The sequence below is a fragment of the Tursiops truncatus genome, chromosome 5, assembly GCF_011762595.2.
Source record: "Tursiops truncatus isolate mTurTru1 chromosome 5, mTurTru1.mat.Y, whole genome shotgun sequence".
NCBI lineage: Eukaryota > Metazoa > Chordata > Mammalia > Artiodactyla > Delphinidae > Tursiops > Tursiops truncatus.
Genome location: NC_047038.1, coordinates 130,412,162 through 130,430,963, shown reverse-complemented (window position 1 = coordinate 130,430,963; position 18,802 = coordinate 130,412,162). Strand labels below are relative to the sequence as shown.

The window sequence follows — 18,802 nt, the reverse complement described above, 5'->3', positions numbered from 1 at the left end:
GTGACTTTTCATTTCTCTCCTTCTTCTTTTCTTTTTTAAAAATAGAAACTGACAAAGCCAGCCAGATGCAGGGTGTCAGGAGTAACATTTGAGTGAATTATTGTGTCTCAAGATCAAGATAGGTTGTTTTAACTTACTCATATTTAATATATCTAGAGACTGCCTACAAAAAGTATTCAAATTTTAATTTAAAACTAAATCTCACAATGAATGGAAATGGCTTTAAGTATTATTTTCAAAAATAATTCTTTTATGCTTTTGATTTGGTACAGATGCACATTTTTAACATTTTGGCCTTAAATTAATTAAGATTTTTTAAAAGGCATTTTTTTTCTTCATGTTAACATTTATACATTTATTTGTCCACTCCACTAAGAAAGTATTAAATTAAGTGAGCTTAACCTAGGCATGGGTATTTTTCATTTAAACACTGACACTTAAGATTTTCCTTAAGAAAATAAAATCTTAACCATTTGAAGAAGAAAAACACTGTTTCCATTTTTAATGGATTTTCTAAAGATCCTTTGTATCAAGTTCATTAATTCAGTTGTAAGAGCTGCAGAGCTGGTCCAGGTATTTAGTGCTTATGTATATGTAATCACTGACTGAGAATTAGATGTACTTTAATGGTACTGAAAGAGGCAGGAATAGCATGCAAATCCATTTATATCTTGCTGCATGCATGTATCATTATTAGTTTTAGGGCTTCCCTGGTGGCGCAGTGGTTGAGAGTCCGCCTGCTGATGCAGGGGACGCGGGTTCGTGCCCCGGTCCGGGAAGGTCCCACATGCTGCGGAGCGGCTGGGCCCGTGAGCCATGGCCACTGAGCCTGTGCGTCCGGAGCCTGTGCTCCGCAACGGAAGAGGCCACACCAGTGAGAGGACCGCGTACCGCAAAAAAAAAAAAAAAAAAAAAAGTTTCTCTTTCCTGTTATATATTAAAGAAGAAAAAAGAGGGAAGAGTAAGCCTTTGTTATGCTCTCTAACATTGGTAGTACTTTGAATTCTGGAGCAGCTGAATCCCTGAATGTCTACTAAGAGAATAAAAATCTCAGGCCACCTAAGTGTTCTTTGTACGTCAGTCTGCCAAGTGAGGGACACGATGGTGGCAATTGGAAATGCTCAGTGTGGGCTTGTTTGAATGTTGTCCTCTAGTAGGCAGTGCACCTACGTTATTCAGTTATTTTATCAGATCAATCACTAGAACATGAAAAGCTCTTAGTTTTTGTGTTTATACTGAAATATTTATTTGTACCACTGAACAAAAAGGAACTGTTCTCCCTGTACCCTCCAGAGAGAGAGGAAGCTACTGTCAATACAGATTTTTTTTTTTTTTTTTTTTTAATGGCAAGCCAAGTGCAGGGCTGGCCGCTGTTCTGAGATGACTGCTGGGTGTTAACGTATTGCCGCCACTTAAAAAGCCACAGTGGCATGCGGAGGCTCAGCTGAGTCAGGAAGCAAAAGCCCTGGGATCAACAGGGAAAGACCTCCTGTTGCAAAGTCCATCCCACAACTAAGTGACGCTCGTGAGACAGGATGGAGACGAGGTGAACTTCCTCTCCCCACACCTTCGAGAGCCATTCTCAGTCACTTTCCATGTTCTGAAATCTCTTCAGAGGACACACACTTTAATCCATTTCAACTAAGACACTTGCAGGTGTTAGCTAACCATCATTTGGAAACAGAAATGGAACATTAGATGCCTGTGTTGGATGGGCGAAGGTGGGACATGGTCCACTGACTGCAACTGTCCACCCTTAGAATCAGGCATTAAGCCAGGAACTTACGTGTATTTTATATCCTGTTCTCATTTCTGCTACAGAATCTTAAACGGTATTCCTCCTTAATTCATCGAGATTTAGTAGCTCATCAAAATAATAGAGCTCTCATTTGTTCATTCATCAGTCATTCAATAAATATTTACTGAGCCACTGTATTCCAGGCAATGTGCTGGGTACTGGGGATGCAAGTGGTAAGGAAAATAGATACCAACCCTCCCCTCATGAAGATTCCACAGACCTGTGGGGAGAACAGACGTAGTACACAAGTGTACAGTCACAAACCATAGTTACATGCTAAAAAGGAAAAACAATGGAAGGGCATGTTAAAGAAGGGCCTGATCAGTGGGTGTGGTGCTTTGAGAAACCCGTTGGAAATAGGTGTTAGAAATACAACCCATTATAGTGGGGAAGGGACAAGTCAGGAAAATGAACTAACCACCACTGAATAATAATAGTAGCTATAAATTATGTAGCACTTGCCATCCGTTAGGCCCTGTCCTAAGCACTTTACGTAGATGAACTCATTAATCCTTACAACACATCTGTAGGGGAGGTACTACTATTTCTCCCATTTTATAAATGTAAAAACAAACAAAATTTCAAATTAGGAGTAGAAGAGTTACAGAATATAGTCTTGCAGCGCCAAGACAGAAACCCAAGTTTGCTTGACTCCAAAGTCTCTGTCTTTAGCATTAAGCTTTTCTTGACTCTCTTTCTACTAGGCCTGCCATGTTTCTGTTTGCAGAGGTCTTTTTACCTCCTTAAAATATGTTCTGGAATCTCAACTATTATAACAATATTTGGAATGAGCATAGAATTCCACTTGTCTGTGTTGACTTGAAATTTGAGGAGCTCTTTAGAGTTCTACACCTCTAATGATTTATGTCAGATGAAAAAATGTAAAGAACAGATAAGCAAAAGTAATAAAATAATCCCACCACTCATAGGTAAATACATTAATATTTTGTTCTATTTCATTATTGTCTCTTTTTGCAAAATATATCAATGTATGGTTTTGTAAGTAAGAATATATATTGCATTTTCCCTTGCCATGACAATGGAAAAACTAATTTTCCCAAAGAATTTGGTAGCAAGACTATTAATTGATGACTTCATAAAATACTCAAATTGTTAAAAAAAGAAAAAGACATGTCAAATTTTAGATTGATGTTAACAAAATATATTTAGGTTTCTTCTTTAATCTCTACCTTCCTTTGATTTACAAACAGAATATGTTTTTGGCCATCATCAATGATACCTACTCTGAAGTTAAATCTGATTTGGCCCAGCAGAAGGCTGAAATGGAACTCTCGGATCTTGTCAGAAAGGTATGACAAGCCCTAATTCTCAGAATCGTTTTATTTTCTATATAAAATGAACATTGTTTCAGCCAGATTGCCAAATCAACATTGATCCATTGACACCACTTAAAGTGTAGATTGCTGTGTTCCAGGAATAATTTAAATGTTCTGTACGTCGGAGATAGAGATTGGATATAATGCTAGCTTGAACTTAAATTCTGGGAATCCTTTAGTGCCCTAGAATTAAATTCTCAATAATCTCTTTTGCCTCTTAAGAGCTGAGCTCCTGGGTTCATCCCCTTTATTTATTTTGATATCTCCTCTAGTCGGCTCTCACTTTCAGATCCAGAGTTCAGAATAAACGGGAAGGGAAGATTATATAAAGACATTTTCCCTTCGTTTATCTTAATTACGATTTTAAAAAAAAAAAGGGAAAGACGTTTTAGAGGCAAATATTTTGTTGTTCACTCTTTACCCTGACCTTCCAGGGAAGTGTTAAAATAGTCAAAGGAAAAAGTCCTTGGAGCAAGGCCACGACCTAAGGGCCTGAGAACTTTCACTTACGCACCTTCTCAGGAAGCGTTTCATTGTTAATGGCAGGGCAGGGCAGGAAAGCTGGGCAGCTTTGTTCTTCTTCATGTGACTTCTATGCTTGATTTAAAATATAAAACTTAAACAACAACAAATAACTACATCTGAAGTACACAGCTTGTTCCCTGTCATCGTTCAGCTAGCGCACAGGGGCTCCTTAACCATAATATTTTTCCGTTTGGTTCAAACCACAGGACAATGTTGTCTGTGAATCATGTTGAAACAGAGAACTTCCGCTTTGTCAAACAAAGTCCCTTGGACAGGACCTAACATTTGTGTTACCCTGAATTTTGCATAATAGTCGATTACATTCTAGCAAATCCCCGGGGTAATACAAGCAGTCCTCACTTTGTACTTTGGTTCTGATGTGCACAGTATCAGTGATTTCAGTTAAGTAATACGAGCCTCTCAACATAGTTCAAATTTCAGTTATTACAGTATACTGACTGTGAGTAATAGCACGAAGGACAAACTTCACTACTAGCTCTTCAGGTCGTTACATAAATAACAGATGTGCATCATAATCAGTGACTAATAATGTCACTTCTTTCAAAGTCAAGGATGGTCACTGAGCATCTGCTCTTCAGTTTACGTACAAAACTTGTAGTTGTGTTGTGCCCTCATCTCCCAGTGATAAACCGTGTGACATTTTACAAATATGCATAATTAAAATAGAGAATAGGCCAGCGAAGAAGAAAGTATAGGAAAGAAACAAGGAATGATAACACTGGAAGTGAAATTAAAAACAAACGTAATGGATTTACAGAAGAAATACGTAGCTGGCCAGGGGAGCGTTGACACTGCCACCATTCGAGAGCTAGACGGCAGCCAGAAGAACTCAGTGAAGGCAAATTTATCAACATAAATGAGGAAAGTGACTGTGATGAGTAGGATAAAGGTGTCTCAGAGGAAATCACACTGGCAACAAATTTCACGTTAAAGGAGCTCTTGGAGATATTTCACAGCTTTGAAAGTGCAAGGGATAAAATGTTGGAAGCTGATACAGGTTAAGAAAGGATTATGATAACTCATCAAGACATAGAAAAGATGCTCGCTCTATATTGTAAGTTACACAACAACAAGAAGAGTGCCAGCACTGTTCAGACTGCTCTGGATAAGTTTTTTAACAAAGAAGTAAAACTTTCATCTTCGATGTTTCTACTGTTTAAAATGTCAACGTACTAAAATATTCATTTTACTATTTTTTAAATTTCCCTAAAATTTATAACCAACACCAAGGGAGTTTTTAACGTTTTGACAGAAGTTTTAAAGGTCACAGAACAATCATAATTTTTCCTATTGATCATCTGCATCGCTTCACACAGTTGCCTGGGGGTTTGCACAGCCCCGGGCTGCCATGCATAGCAAGGTCTGCCTGCAACGTATTAGTGAAAGAGCCTCATCTCCACGTCACCGAAATTTTTTTACACACGTGACATATGTAAGGAAATTACCAACTATGAAATGATATAGAAACTAATTAATCCATGACTCAGGTTTCTTAGTTTTCTGAAGAACTGTTGCACATTCCTACATATTCTGAGACAGACAGCTGTGGAACACAGTGATTTTCATTCCTGTAACCTAAACGTGAATACAAACCAAAAGGCCCCCAGTTCTTGATTTATGGAAAGACCCTGACTCTTCCCATATAACTCTCCCACAAGAGCTTCACAGACAACTCGGGATGCATCCACCATTCATCCAACACATACTTGTTTTGTGGCCCGCTTACATCAGGCACTGTTCTTGTCACTGGTTTACAGTAGTTACCACTGCAATTGGAAGGCAGAGCAAATGCAAAAGGAGGGTAAACTAAATCAAGTCTTTTCTTTCCAACAGGGCTACCATAAAGCCTTGGTCAAACTAAAACTGAAGAAAAATACCGTGGATGACATTTCAGAGAGTCTGCGGCAAGGGGGAGGCAAGTTAAACTTTGATGAACTTCGACAAGATCTCAAAGGGTAAGAATCACAATTTCTGTGGCCCTGGGAAAGTCCTTATGTAAAGGTAAATCCTTGATGATAGGCTGACCCACGTGCTCATGAAGACACTTCTTTTTCAGAGGTGAGTGTCTTTCTGGAATGTATTGTAAGAGGAGGACTGGCCCTGACTCAGCAGTTTCTCCTTTCCTCCTGCATGTGGATTTCTCTGTGTTTGGGCTGGACCATGTACATGAATGAGTTCATCTGTAACCTCTCACTAATTTCAGGAAGGGCCATACTGATGCAGAGATTGAGGCAATATTCACCAAGTACGACCAGGATGGAGACCAAGAACTGACAGAACGTGAGCACCAGCAGATGAGAGACGACCTGGAAAAAGAGAGGGTGGGTCTAGTTTAGGAGCACATGATTGATTCATTACCTACCATGTTTCAAACACCTTGCTAAGTAGTGGATTACTGAGAGCGTGTGTGTGTGTGTGTGTGTCTTCTCTTTTTCCTTCTCTCTCTCTCTCTCTCTCTCTCTCTCTCTCTCTCTCAATTGATGTAGTAGTACCCTGCTTACTCCAAAAAGGATGGGAGTTTGGGGGAGAATGGATACATGTATATGTATGGCTGAGTTGCTTTGCTGTGCACCTGAAACTGAAATTGGCTATACTCCAATATAAAATAAAAAGTTTAAAAATATATATATTAAAATGCAATGTTAGCATAAATGTAAAAAGAAGAGTGGAGCAAAACAAAACAGATATAAAACTGAATGTGAATGAAACTAAAAAAAAAAATGCATTCCACAAAAATACATATGCTTAATAAGACTGAGCAACAAATTTAGCCCTAAGCTTTCTAGTAAAGCCACTTGAGGGGAAACCTGAGTAGTTATATACTTCACAATGTCCATGAGAATGGGAAAAAAAGATTTCTCAGGAGAGATACAATTAATTAGTTGTTCTTTAAATTATCATTTATAATAAAATAAAACTAACAGCTGCCTTCCATTTGAATACTTACTATGAAACTGTTAAAAATAAACTTACATGAGCTTTTATAATCAGAAAACATAATTTAAAGCTTTAACTTTAAAAATAGATGGTTAAGGGATTCCCTGGTGGCACAGTGGTTAAGAATCCACCTGCCAGTGCAGGGGACTCGGGTTCGAGCCCTGGTCCAGGAAGACCCCATATGCCACAAAGTAACTAAGCCCGTGCACCACAACTACTGAGCCTGTGCTCTAGAGCCCGTGAGCCAAAACTACTGAGCCTGCGTGCCACAACTACTGAAGCCTTCGCACCTAGAGCCCGTGCTCCACAACGAGAGAAGCCACCGCAATGAGAAGCCCGTGCACCACACTGGAGAGTAGCCCCCGCTCGCTGCAGCTAGAGAAAGCCCCGCGCCCAGCAACAAAGACCCAATGCAACCAAAAATAAATAAATAAAACTAAATACATTTATTAAATAAATAAATAAATGGTTAAGCAAACAAACAAAAAATCATGGTAACTGAGGTACAGAGAATACAAATTAACGTCACACATACTTTCCTATGAGGAGACAGTACAGAACAGTGGTTTCCAAATGCTGCTCCACCGAACAGTGCCAACAGGTGAAAAACTTCAGTCATAGTGAAACATGAACAAGAAGACAATGAGTAATATTTTCACATGGCTGTATTTAATACAATTCTTATTCTAAGACTGTATCCTTCCTTACTTTGTAGCTATTACCTATGTTAACTTTTATGGAAAGATGATAATATATTTCTTCATTTACTTTTTTCTCCGCTTTGCTCTGTTTTTACTGTCCTTTCTTGTCCAAACAAAAAGTTAGCAACTTCTTGCTGGTCATTAAAATCTGTTTTGAAAATTTGCCAATCTAAAATTGAAAAGTATGAGAATCACAGTCTGGTGTTAACCTCACAGAAATCCTGGGTAAATGGCACACACCCATTTCCCATTTGCCCATGCCCTCAGTGAAGCTTCTGTGGAGTCTGGGGGTTCCTGCTCATCACTCAGTGATACCGTGTTCTCCAGGAGGACCTGGACTTGGATCACAGCTCTTTACCACGCCCCATGAGCAGCCGAAGTTTCCCTCGAAGCCTGGATGACTCTGAGGAGGATGATGATGAAGACAGTGGGCATAGCTCCAGAAGGAGGGGAAGCATCTCCAGTGGGGTTTCTTATGAAGAGTTTCAAGTGTAAGTATAAAGGAATTGGCAGAATTTGAGTTGACAGGCATCAAAATGACACTAAGTAGTTCCTGCCACCTCTCTCAATTTGTCTTTTCCATTACTAATCATCAGTTCTTTTTTATAACTTTTATTGGTGTTTTTTCTTTTTATAAAAGTAATATGTTCATTATAGGAAAATTAGCAAATAAAGAAAAACAAAAGAAAATATTAAAATCTCTCATATTCCCAGCAACCAAAAATGTCAGTTAACATTTTGGTGTTTGTGTCTCCATTTACATGTGTTTATTTTTTAATGTTTTTATGGCCTAGCGTATGGTATATCCTGGAGAATGTTCCATGTGCGTTTGAGGTATGTTCTGTTGTTGTTGAGTGGAATATTCTATAGATGTTTTTTTAGGTCTACTTGGTTTTTAGTGTTATTCAGTTCTTTTATTTCCTTGTTCTGCCTAGTTTTATCCAGTTTTTGAAAGTGGGGTATTAAATTCCCCAACTGTTATTATTAAATTGTCGACTTCACTTCTGTGAGGTTTTACTTTGTATATTTTGAATTCTGTTGTTATATGCATACGTGTTTATAATTGGTGTGTCTTCCTAATTGATTGACCCTGTTTTCATTATAAAATGTCCTACTTTATCTCTAGTAAATTTTTTTGTTTTAAAGTCTTTTTTATCTGACATTACTATAGCAACTCCAACTTTCTGATGGTTGCTTTTTGCATGATATATCTTTTTCCATCCTTTTACTTTCAACCTGTTTGTATCTTGGAATCTAAAGTGTGTCTCCTTTACACAGCATATAGTTGGATCTGGTCTTTTTATCCAGTCTGAAAATCTCTGCCTTTTAATTAGAATGTTTACTCCATTTATATTTAATGTTATTATTGTTATAATTGGATTTAGTTTTGCCATTTTATTTTTTGTTTTCTATAGGTCTTTTTTGTTCCTCTTTTCCTTCTTTGCTGCTTTCTTTTACATAAAGTGAATATTTTCTTGTGTAACATTTTAATTCCTTTAATGATTTTTTTCACAATATTTTTTAGTTATTTTCTTAGTGGCTGCTCTAGGACTTAACATATACAAATCAACTTATCAGAATCTACTTCATATTTATACTAAGTTAATTAATCCAATGAGATATAGAAATATCATTTCTATATAACTATCAACTCCTCTCCCTTTTTGTGCCATTATTATACACGTTTACTTATGTGTATTACAAACCCAACATTGCATTCTTATAATTATCACTTTATGTAATTTTGTGTCTCTTAAAGGAGCTGAGACAAGAAACAAGAGATAAGTATATAGAGTTTGTTGTATTAACCTTCTTACTTACCATTCCTGGTTCTCTTCATTCGTTCCTGTGGATTCAAGTTACTATCTGATATCATTTCTGTATTCCAATGCAACTTTGCTCTTATCTAACTCATTTGTCCTGTTATTATCAAATATACTATTACATTTTTATATGTTATAGACCCAATAATATAAGTATGTACATATTGTCTTCTACAATTGCTTTTTAAATCAGTTAAGAGAAAAAAGAAGAAATATGCATTGATACTATCCTTTATAGTTAAATAATTACCATTGCCAGTGCTCTTTGTTTTTTTATGTGGATTCTAATGACTATCTGGAATCACTTGCTTTTAGCCTGAAGAGCTTCCTTTAGTATCTTTTCTAAGGCAGGCCTGCTAGCATGAATTCTCTCAGTTTTTCTTTATCTGGGATATTTTTATTTCACCTTCATTACCTTCCAGCCCCCACTGTCTCTAACGAGAAGACAGATGTTAGTCTTACTGAGGTTCCCTTGTATGTGACGAGTCATTTTTCTCTTGCTGCTTTCAAGATTTTTTTCTTCGCCTTTGTCTTTCAGTATTCTTACTATACATCTGAGTGTAGATCTCTTTGCATTTATCCTACTTGGAGTTTATTAAACTTCTTGGATGCATAATATGTTCATCAGATATAGGAAGTTTTCAGCCACTATGTTGTCATATGTTTTTCTGCTCCTTTCTCTCTCTCCTTTTCTTCTGGGACTCCCATTATGTGTAGTTGGGGTCTTAATGATATCCCATGTTTCTCTTAGGCTCTGTTCATTTTTCGTCATTCTTTTTTCTCTCTGTTCTTTCTTTAGATTGCATAGTTTCTGCCCATCTATCTTCAAGTTTGCTGGTTTTTCTTCTGCTGCCTCATATGTAGTCTTGAGACCCTCTAGTGAATTTTTCATTTCATTTCTTATTCTTTTCAACTCCAGAATTTCTCTTTGGTTCTTTTTAACAGTCTCTCTCCCTTTATTGATATTCTGTATCTGATGAGGCAACACCATCATACTGTCCTTTATTTTCCTTTATGCATGATTTCCTTTAGTTCTTTGAATATATTTAGAACAGCTGCTTGGGCTTCTTTGTCCGCTGAGTCTGTCTGCATCTGGGCCTTCTCAAAGGCACTTTCTGTTGCCTGCTTTTCTTTCCTGTGTGTGGGTCACATTTTCCTTTTTCTTTGTGTCTCGTAATTTTTTTTTTTTTTTGAAACCTGGAAACGTTAAATAACATTGTATATATGTATAAATTCCCCTTCCCCCCAGAGCTTGTTTTTGTTGTCGTTTGTGCGTTTGTTTTTTAGTGAAGTCTGTTTCCCTCGCGTTGTGAAGCTGCTGATGTCCTTCTTAGAGGTCACACCCTGACCATGCACACCGTCATCCTGGGAAGACAGAGGTTTTAGCAGGGCTTGCGTTGTCTGTTCCCTTTTCCTCTTCTCTCTGTTATGCCTTCTGCCTCTGTTGATATTACGTCTGCCCCTTCAGTTCTGCTAATTGTTGGCTGATCAGCCTGTTGTTTTCAATAATGTCTTGGGATACAAATTTCTTCACAGTGATGCAGTGAAATTCAGGTCCCTTTGCAGGGGTAGGTTTTGAAGCCAGTCTTTAGCTGTCTTCTTAGCTATCTCTTTCCCTGGTTCTTTCTGGTAAACTTGCCAGTAAACAGTTTAACTTGATGATCTCATGAAGTGACCGGCCTCCTCTTAACTGCTTATCACTACAGTCTCCACTGTTTTCGAGAGCATTCTTAGGATTGACTTTACCCACAGTTTGTTCCAAATTAAAGCAAGTTCACTTGGGGAAGCTTTGGAGCTCTGTCCTATGGCCTTATTCTGCCCCTAGGCGAAACTTCTGTGCCACTGCTCCAGAATTAGCGGCTGGCCCATCTCTCTCACAGTGACACCCCTGCTTCATGAATACGGCGCTGGGCTGGGATGGCAGCCTTTGGCGTTCTCAGCTCACCTCTCCCAGCATGGAAAATCCACCCTACCGTTGGAAGCTGAGTGGAAGAAAAGAGCCTTCTGCCTCTCATCCACTCTTGCCTGGATTAGAGCCTCTGCATTGTGGATTTGGAGGTGGAGGCATAGGGATGAGAAATGCTGGCAGCCTGCCCCTCCCTCCCCCCTCTAGGAGCTGACGGGATAGGGCTGTGTGTTCTTTGCTGCACCCACCCCCAGTGGAGCTCTGTCACACTGACCTAGGGAGCAAGAGAGAGGGCGGATGGCGGCTCCAGTCTCACTCTTATTCTTACTGAAATTTAGTGGATTTTCTTTTTTTTTTTTTAACATCTTTATTGGAGTATAATTGCTTTACAATGTTGTGTTAGTTTCTGCTGTATAACAAAGGGAATCAGCTGTACGTATACATATATCCCCATATCCCCTCCCTCTTGCGTCTGTCTTCCACCCTCCCTGTCCCACCCCTCTAGGTGGTCACAGAGCACCGAGCAGATCCCCTGTGCTGTGCGGCTGCTTTAGTGGATTTTCTTAAATAAACGCTTCTTCGTTTGTTGTATGCCCTTAAGAAAATTTCCAGAAATTAAAAAAAAAAGAATAATTCTCACAAGTTATGGTTGTTTCGATGGGGAGAGGGCCTCCAGGGCTCTCATGCCACCATTCCAGAAGTTTTGTCTCCTATTAAATGTTTTTAAAGTGTTTATATAACATTTTGTTTATTCAAGATAATGGGGTCATAAGTGAGCATGCTATTGTCTAACTTCTTCATTTACATTATAGCTGACATCCTTCTATTTCATCATTAGAATGTGAACATCATTCTGTTGCATTAAACACTGTCACAGTATAATTTCTGGTGTCTTCTTAGAATTCTGTTGTGTAGATGAAGAAGAATATATTTAAGCAATCTTCTGTTAATTTTTAAAGTAACCATTTTTCAGTGACCCACTATTAATAAGCAGAACCCTAGGGAATATCCCTGTAGCCAAAAATTACGCACATACTTATGTCCTTTAAAACTTTTCAAAAACTGGAATATCTGAAAGAAAGAACGGGCATACCTTTTTCTGATAGGCGTACTTCTGATACAGTGTTGACTTGCGAAAAGGTGGTGCCGTTTAGCGTTCCCACCAGCAGTGTTTAAGAGTTTCTCTCTAAAGTTTGAGACTATTTAGAGAGTGGTTTAGATCATAATCTTGTTTAAGAAAAAAAAAATCTTAGCATTTCCATTTGACAAACCAACTGGGCCGAAAAGCCAGTGGCTTTGCCCCTCTCAACCACGTTTCCTGCAGCCTAGTGAGACGGGTGGACCGAATGGAACACTCCATCGGCAGCATTGTGTCCAAGATTGATGCTGTGATAGTGAAGCTGGAGATCATGGAGCGGGCCAAACTGAAGAGAAGGGAGGTGCTGGGAAGGCTGCTGGATGGAGTGGCTGAGGTCAGTGGTCGTCTGAAACAGAAACACCCTCATGCTATAAAGTATCAGGGTCATAGTTTGTAACCCTTAATCTGAGAGGATGTTTTTTCCCCATACCTGCAGATCAGTGCAGATAAAATGATAACCCAGAGGTGTTGCTTTCTTAATACTCCTCACACTGATGCTAACTGCCTTAACTGGACTGTAGAATTACTATAAATTACTATAAATTTATTACTATAAATTACTCCATTGATTCTCAGAATCGCTATTAAGGCTGGTGTTATTGCTCCAGCCTTACCTAAGTACAGATGATTGGGTCCCCAAATTCCCTAAGGCAATTTCTGAGTACGAGAGGATGCATCACTCTGCCTCAACATCTTGGTTTCTCTTTCCTTGATTAGGATGAAAGGCTGGGTCGTGACAGTGAAATCCACAGGGAACAGATGGAACGATTGGTGCGGGAAGAGTTGGAACGCTGGGAATCCGATGATGCAGCTTCCCAAATAAGTCACGGTGTAGGCACACCAGTGGGACTAAATGGTCAGCCTCGCCCCAGGAGCTCCCGCCCTTCTTCCTCCCAATCTGCAGAAGGAATGGAAGGTGGAGGTGGAAACGGGAGTTCCAATATCCACGTGTAGGACATGTGCTACTATATGTGTTCTTCATAGGTGAGAAGGTGACTGTCCTGAGTTGCCGTGACAGGTACACTATTTATATGCCCTGACCACCATATATGATGCTGGTCTTTGTGACCAATCGTTAATTCTTCTGCACTTTAATTTATTTTAGGTAAACTTTGCCCATGGATCAAAGAAGATGTTTTTTCTTTTTCTCATATAAGAAATCCAGGTGTAAATATTGAGTACAGAAAAGAAAATCTTTGTAAAGTATATTGAGTGGTATGCCCACTTGGTACCATAACTGAGTCTCCTCAGTTGACAATGAAGTAGCCTTTTAAAGCTAAAAAAAGAACTGTGAAAAGGCTTCTGAGTTTTTTATTTCCAATCACAAAAATCAGTATTGTCATTTTTGCCGAGTGTGTGAAGGGAAAATAGGGGCATTCCTTTCCACTGAGGCTTCGCTCATGGGCTTAATACATAGCTTTCTTTTAAGAAAGGAGCCTTTTATTTCAACTACCTTCCTGGGGTACACTTTTCTAAAAGAGCTAGAGAAGAACCCCAAACCATAGAATGGGTATGTAGTCATTATGCTAGAATTTGTATGAATGGTTACGATAAATGTTGTTGAACACTATGCTTTTTTGTTATTTTATCATATCTAATGCCTGGGGGACTAACCATTTCTCTTAATTTTTACACTGTTTTCACTCTCATTTGAAATGAGCTGCATGAAACCACTAAAGACCAATTGTGGGTTACAGTGTCATCTCTGACCATAGCACAGTAGAATTGGAAGGAGCCAAATCACTAAATTTGATTTTTTTCTAATAATTAGTTTAATATAAAGATTCATCCTTATGTCTTTTCCCATGTGGCTCAACTTACTTGCAACTGAATTTAATGTTGTAACTAATCTAGGAAGGTCAACTTACTAAATCTTTTGGGATGTACTGAACGTTTTAACTGAGTAAATATGTTCATTTTACACAAAATATTAAGGACTTTTGAAAATCATATAAAATATTATAAAACTAAGGTTTGAGTTTTATACCATTTAAGAACACAGAACTCAAATTCTCTTGATCCTGCGTTTCAAAACTAGAATTTATAACCCAAGTGGAGCTTAATTTAATGAAAAGGAGTTTTGGTTACTGGAAGTTCAACCATTATCAGAAGGTATAAACTAAAGTTTTTGAGTTTGCAGCAGTTTTTTTGTTTTTTTTTGTTTGTTTTTTTTTAATAGGAGAGGGCCTCCCCAAATTTATGGGGAAGAAACCTATTTCTCAACAAAAACTGAAAATCTTGTTTTTCAAAACTGAGTAAGCTGACCTTTGAGAGCAAGAGAGAATGCAGTGCTGGTGAATAACTCTCACCTGGAGAATAGCAGCGAGGCCTGTTTCTAATACTGTAGTTTAAACTCACATCGTTGTTTATTTAACTGGTAGACTATGCCAGTCAAATCTTCAAAGAGAACATGAGCAAACCGACCTTTTTTAGCTGCCTTCTACAGAAGTGATACAGATTGGGTTTCTTTAACAGTCATTTCCCACGGCTCATCTCCATCTTTGCTTTCTTTTGAATATGCTACACAAAGTTCTTTATTACTAGGTACTAAAGTTTGCATTCCAGGGATATTGAGTGTACGTATTTATGTATGTGTACCATGTTGTTACATGTAAACAAACTTCAATTTGAAGTGCAGCCATGATGTGGCATCCATGTGTACTGACCAGGTGCCATATATCAATTATGGTCACTAGAAAGTCTGTATGATACTTAGTATCACACTGTTTTTCATTTCACCTGTAAAATTTTGCAGAGTTCTTTCTCTTTACTCATAAGTTACCTATTGTCTTTTCTTCTTTAGTCACGGAGAATTACCTCCTTCTCCCTCCCCTATCATCTTCCCCTCTATATTGGTATCATTAAGAAGTTGTTACATATGCAAGTCTCTCAACAATCAAGAATTTCATTAATGTGTAATACTGAGCACTTTACTGCCTAATAAAGACTTAATAGCAGATGTTAAGAGTTGTGTGTTTCTTAAGTAGAAGCAGTTGGGTAATTTGTCTTGTATCATGAGACTAATAGTAAAGGCTTAGACTTTGAAAAAGGCATCTTTCTATGTTCAGAAACAACGATTGACACATTACTTCTTCTGCAGTAGGTACCTCTAGTAAGTTATTCTGATGATTATATTAGTGTTTCCTAACGTACAGCCACTGCATTGTACTTACGCATTCCTATAGTAAATGGTTGGCTCCAATATTTCTGCTGTTTCAAAATCTTCATACATGATTCCCCTGTTGACTTTTCATGAGTTCCTCTGTGGGTACGTTACAAGAGGTGGGATGCTGAGTCCCAGGTATATAAACATTTAATTTCACCCAGAACTGGCAGGTTGCCCTCCAGAATAACGGCAGCAGTCTACAATTTCACTACATGCATGAAAGTACCAGTTCTACCCAGACCCTCACCAGCATTGGTACCATCCAGCTTCCTAATCTTTGTAATTAAATGGTTTTGAAATAAGGTGTCATTTTATTTTGCATTTCTCTGATTCCTAATAAGGTTGAACGTTGCCTTATATAGTTGTTCAACATTTGGGTTTCCTTTTTGTAAATTGCCCATTCAAATCTTTAAAATAGTACACGTTGATCTAATGGGAAACAGGTGTGCTTCTGTTCATTGTCTATTTTTCCACTGGGTCATAGTCTATTTTGTTGATTTGCATAAGTTCCTTGTGTGATTTAAATAGTAATCCCGTATCAGTTTTGGACTGTTAATATCTCTCATCAGACTGGTAATTTTGTCAATGTTTCCTTGGTGTTCATGTATTAATAGTAATGTCCATCAGTATTTTTTTTTCCTGTATTGTTTTGGGGGTTTTAAAGAGACCTTTGTAAGGTCACAAACTTCTATTTATTAAACTTATAGTTTTACTTTCACTTTGAATACATCTTAAGAGTAACTTTTAACTCTTAAGAGTAACTTTGCATACATTTTTCTCCATAGAATTGAGCCAGTTATATCAGTACTCTCTATTAAATAGGTCATTTTCTTTACTAGTTTATGGCATCACTGATATATTTCAGGTTCATGTATATATGTGTCTGTTTTTGAATCCTTTAGCCTCTTACACCCATCTCGGAATGTTCCTGCACAATAAGTTTTATTATGACTTTGTAGTATGTCCTCCTTCGTACGTGCCAAGGTCTTCATATGTGTTCTCCTCTTTGGCCCTCTTTTTATTGACTAGGCTATTTTTGTGTACTGTTATTTTTCCATATAAATGTCAGAACAAGTTTGATGGGTCCCGGGGCATGAGGGTAGGGGAGGAGGAAAGAGAGCAGAAAGTCCTGCTGAAATTTAGTTGGAATTGCATTGAATTTATTCATTAGTTTGGGGAGAACTGACGTCTTTACAATATCAGAAACATAAGTCTTCATCTGTTCAGAACTTCCTTAATGCCCTGTTTCTTTAAATTTCTTAAAGATTTTATGCATTCCTTAATATGGTTTTATTGCTACTATGAACAGTATCCTGTCTTCCATTATATTTTCTAGTTCGTTATTGCTGACATAAAGGAAAATTACTACTTTTTTAATAAATCTTACATATATCATACTTGTTGAACTCCTCTACTACCTCTAATAGATTCTGCATTGGTTCTTTGGGTTTTCTATGAAGAAGCCCAGCTCATTTGTAAATACGGACAGTACCATGTTAGAGGCTAGCAATAATAGTAGACATGCTTGTCTTGTTTCTGGTCTTAATAGGAATATGTTTTAGCTTGTGATCCTCTAAAAGAAAACCAAGGCAAGGACTTGAGTTCAGGTGATACTAGGAAACTGGAGTAGGAAACAAGAGTGAGCCAGGAAAGGAGGAAATTCATACACAGGTGTGTCACTGCAGTTGACTCTGTAGGCACAGAAGCCCAACTCCACCTCTGAGAAGGCTGCGGAATGCCTCCTGTAATTCCTTATCTGAAGAACATAAGCCTGGGGCATTGGTCCACTGGCTCTGATCCCTGCTGGTTGAGCGGTGCTCCTGGGGTGTGAACACCCCTGCAGTTTCAGGCCACACTTGCACGCGGGCTGAGCAGTTTCCTTCAGCTTTGGAGAAGGCCCTAGCGCAGAAAAGTGAGGAGATTTGTGGTGCAGGCTGGAGGAGGGGTAATTGATGTCAACATGATCTGAGCTCACGTGGAGCCGTCCACCACAGCCGCGACCCAACAGGTGCAGAGGAGCTAAGACACAGCACCAGCGCCATGCCGATGCATGCATGCCCACATTAAGTGCACTCTGGACTTTTCGAGGGAGGTCAGCAAGAATCTCTAAAAAACACAATACAAGAGGGGCAGTGGAGCTAGCTAGTCCTCACTGCTGCCGCTGGTCACAGGCCCAGAATTACTTCTTATTCTCTCCTCTACCGTCCTTTTTAGAGGTTCCTCATTCTTGGCCAGAACTTCAGTTGTACTAGGTTGCTTGCCTGTTACAATGATTCACACCTTCATCGCTAAGGGCACAGAGCCCTTGGTTCCCTAGTCCTTTACCAGACTGCCTGTTAACTATGACCACCTAGCATGGAAACACCAAGTTCCCTCTGCGAATTCCCTGCCCCATTATGTAGCTGTGAAGTCTAGCCCCTCCTGACAGAGATGACAATGCAGTAACTGCTTCCTTTGCCTGCTGTTCCACCAGTGTGAGGATCTCAAAGTGACTAAGTGGCAGACATACTGCTAGTTTCAGGTTTAGTGGAGCCCCTGCTGTATTCCCAGGTGAAAAGTTACCCTCACTCTTGAGGATTCAGGAACTCCAGTACAGCAGTGCCTCAAGCTACAGAGACAGGAAGCATAAATTCTGCAAATGGGTTTAATGGGAATGATACTGAGAGAGGCCACTGTCATTTGGCACATGGACCTGTGTGTGCTAACTGTTGGGAACAGGCACTCTTGGTTTAATGCGAGGCTCTGCAAACTTTCCATAAAAGGCCCGATAGTGAATATTTTAGGCTTTACGGGCCGTAATGGTCTCTGTTGCAACTACTTTGCCATCGTGGTGCAAAAGCAGCCACAGATCATACAAACGGGCATGAGCATAGCTACGTTCCAGTAAAGTTTTATTTACAAAAAATAGGCAGTGGGCTGGATTTGGCCCACAAGCCCTGGTTTGATGCCCAGGACGATCCTGGAGGACGGCACTACTCCAGTCCCTGCCAAGGGGGTCATGCATGAACTGGCACGATGCCAGTAACCACTGTGATGTCCTGTGGGATGTAACAGTAATTGCTAAGATGTACGGAGCGCATCCTATGAGGCAGGTGCTTCTAGCCACTTTACATGCACCACATGCATGACCTTATTTAATCTTCACACCTCTGTGGAGGCAGATCCTATGAGGATCCCTATTTTGTGGATAAGAAAGATACAGAGTAAGTTAATCAAGTCCACAGGCCTGGGAAATGGAGAATGACAAAGTGGGAAGTGGGGGAACTTTTACCTAACTGTAGAGATAAACAGACCCTGTATTCACGTCACAGATCCTGAACTTCTTTTAGGTACCACTTTCTAGCTTATATTGAAGCCACTGTCCCCATCCTGGCTTCTGCACATGTTTACAAAAGTGACTCCCACAGATTGGGCACAGGTACTACTGCAGTACGTTCCAGATCTCAGCAA

General features: G+C 39.1%; 1 protein-coding gene across 3 annotated transcripts in view; it reads left to right on the top strand.

Annotated features, from left to right (window-relative positions):
* Window positions 1-15,143, top strand: part of PKD2 (polycystin 2, transient receptor potential cation channel) — a 47,221-nt gene extending 32,078 nt beyond the window's left edge. For 2 of the 3 annotated variants that reach the window (XM_019926393.3, XM_019926392.3), the window contains 6 exons: window positions 3,010-3,108; window positions 5,515-5,636; window positions 5,885-6,002; window positions 7,647-7,810; window positions 12,373-12,520; window positions 12,904-15,143. In XM_019926393.3, the coding sequence (XP_019781952.1) occupies window positions 3,010-3,108; window positions 5,515-5,636; window positions 5,885-6,002; window positions 7,647-7,810; window positions 12,373-12,520; window positions 12,904-13,140 (888 nt within the window). In that variant the 3' untranslated portion in view covers window positions 13,141-15,143. The remainder of the gene's footprint in view (window positions 1-3,009; window positions 3,109-5,514; window positions 5,637-5,884; window positions 6,003-7,646; window positions 7,811-12,372; window positions 12,521-12,903) is intronic. The other variant, XM_073805597.1, reaches the window with a different exon arrangement.
* Window positions 15,144-18,802: the final 3,659 nt, after the last annotated feature.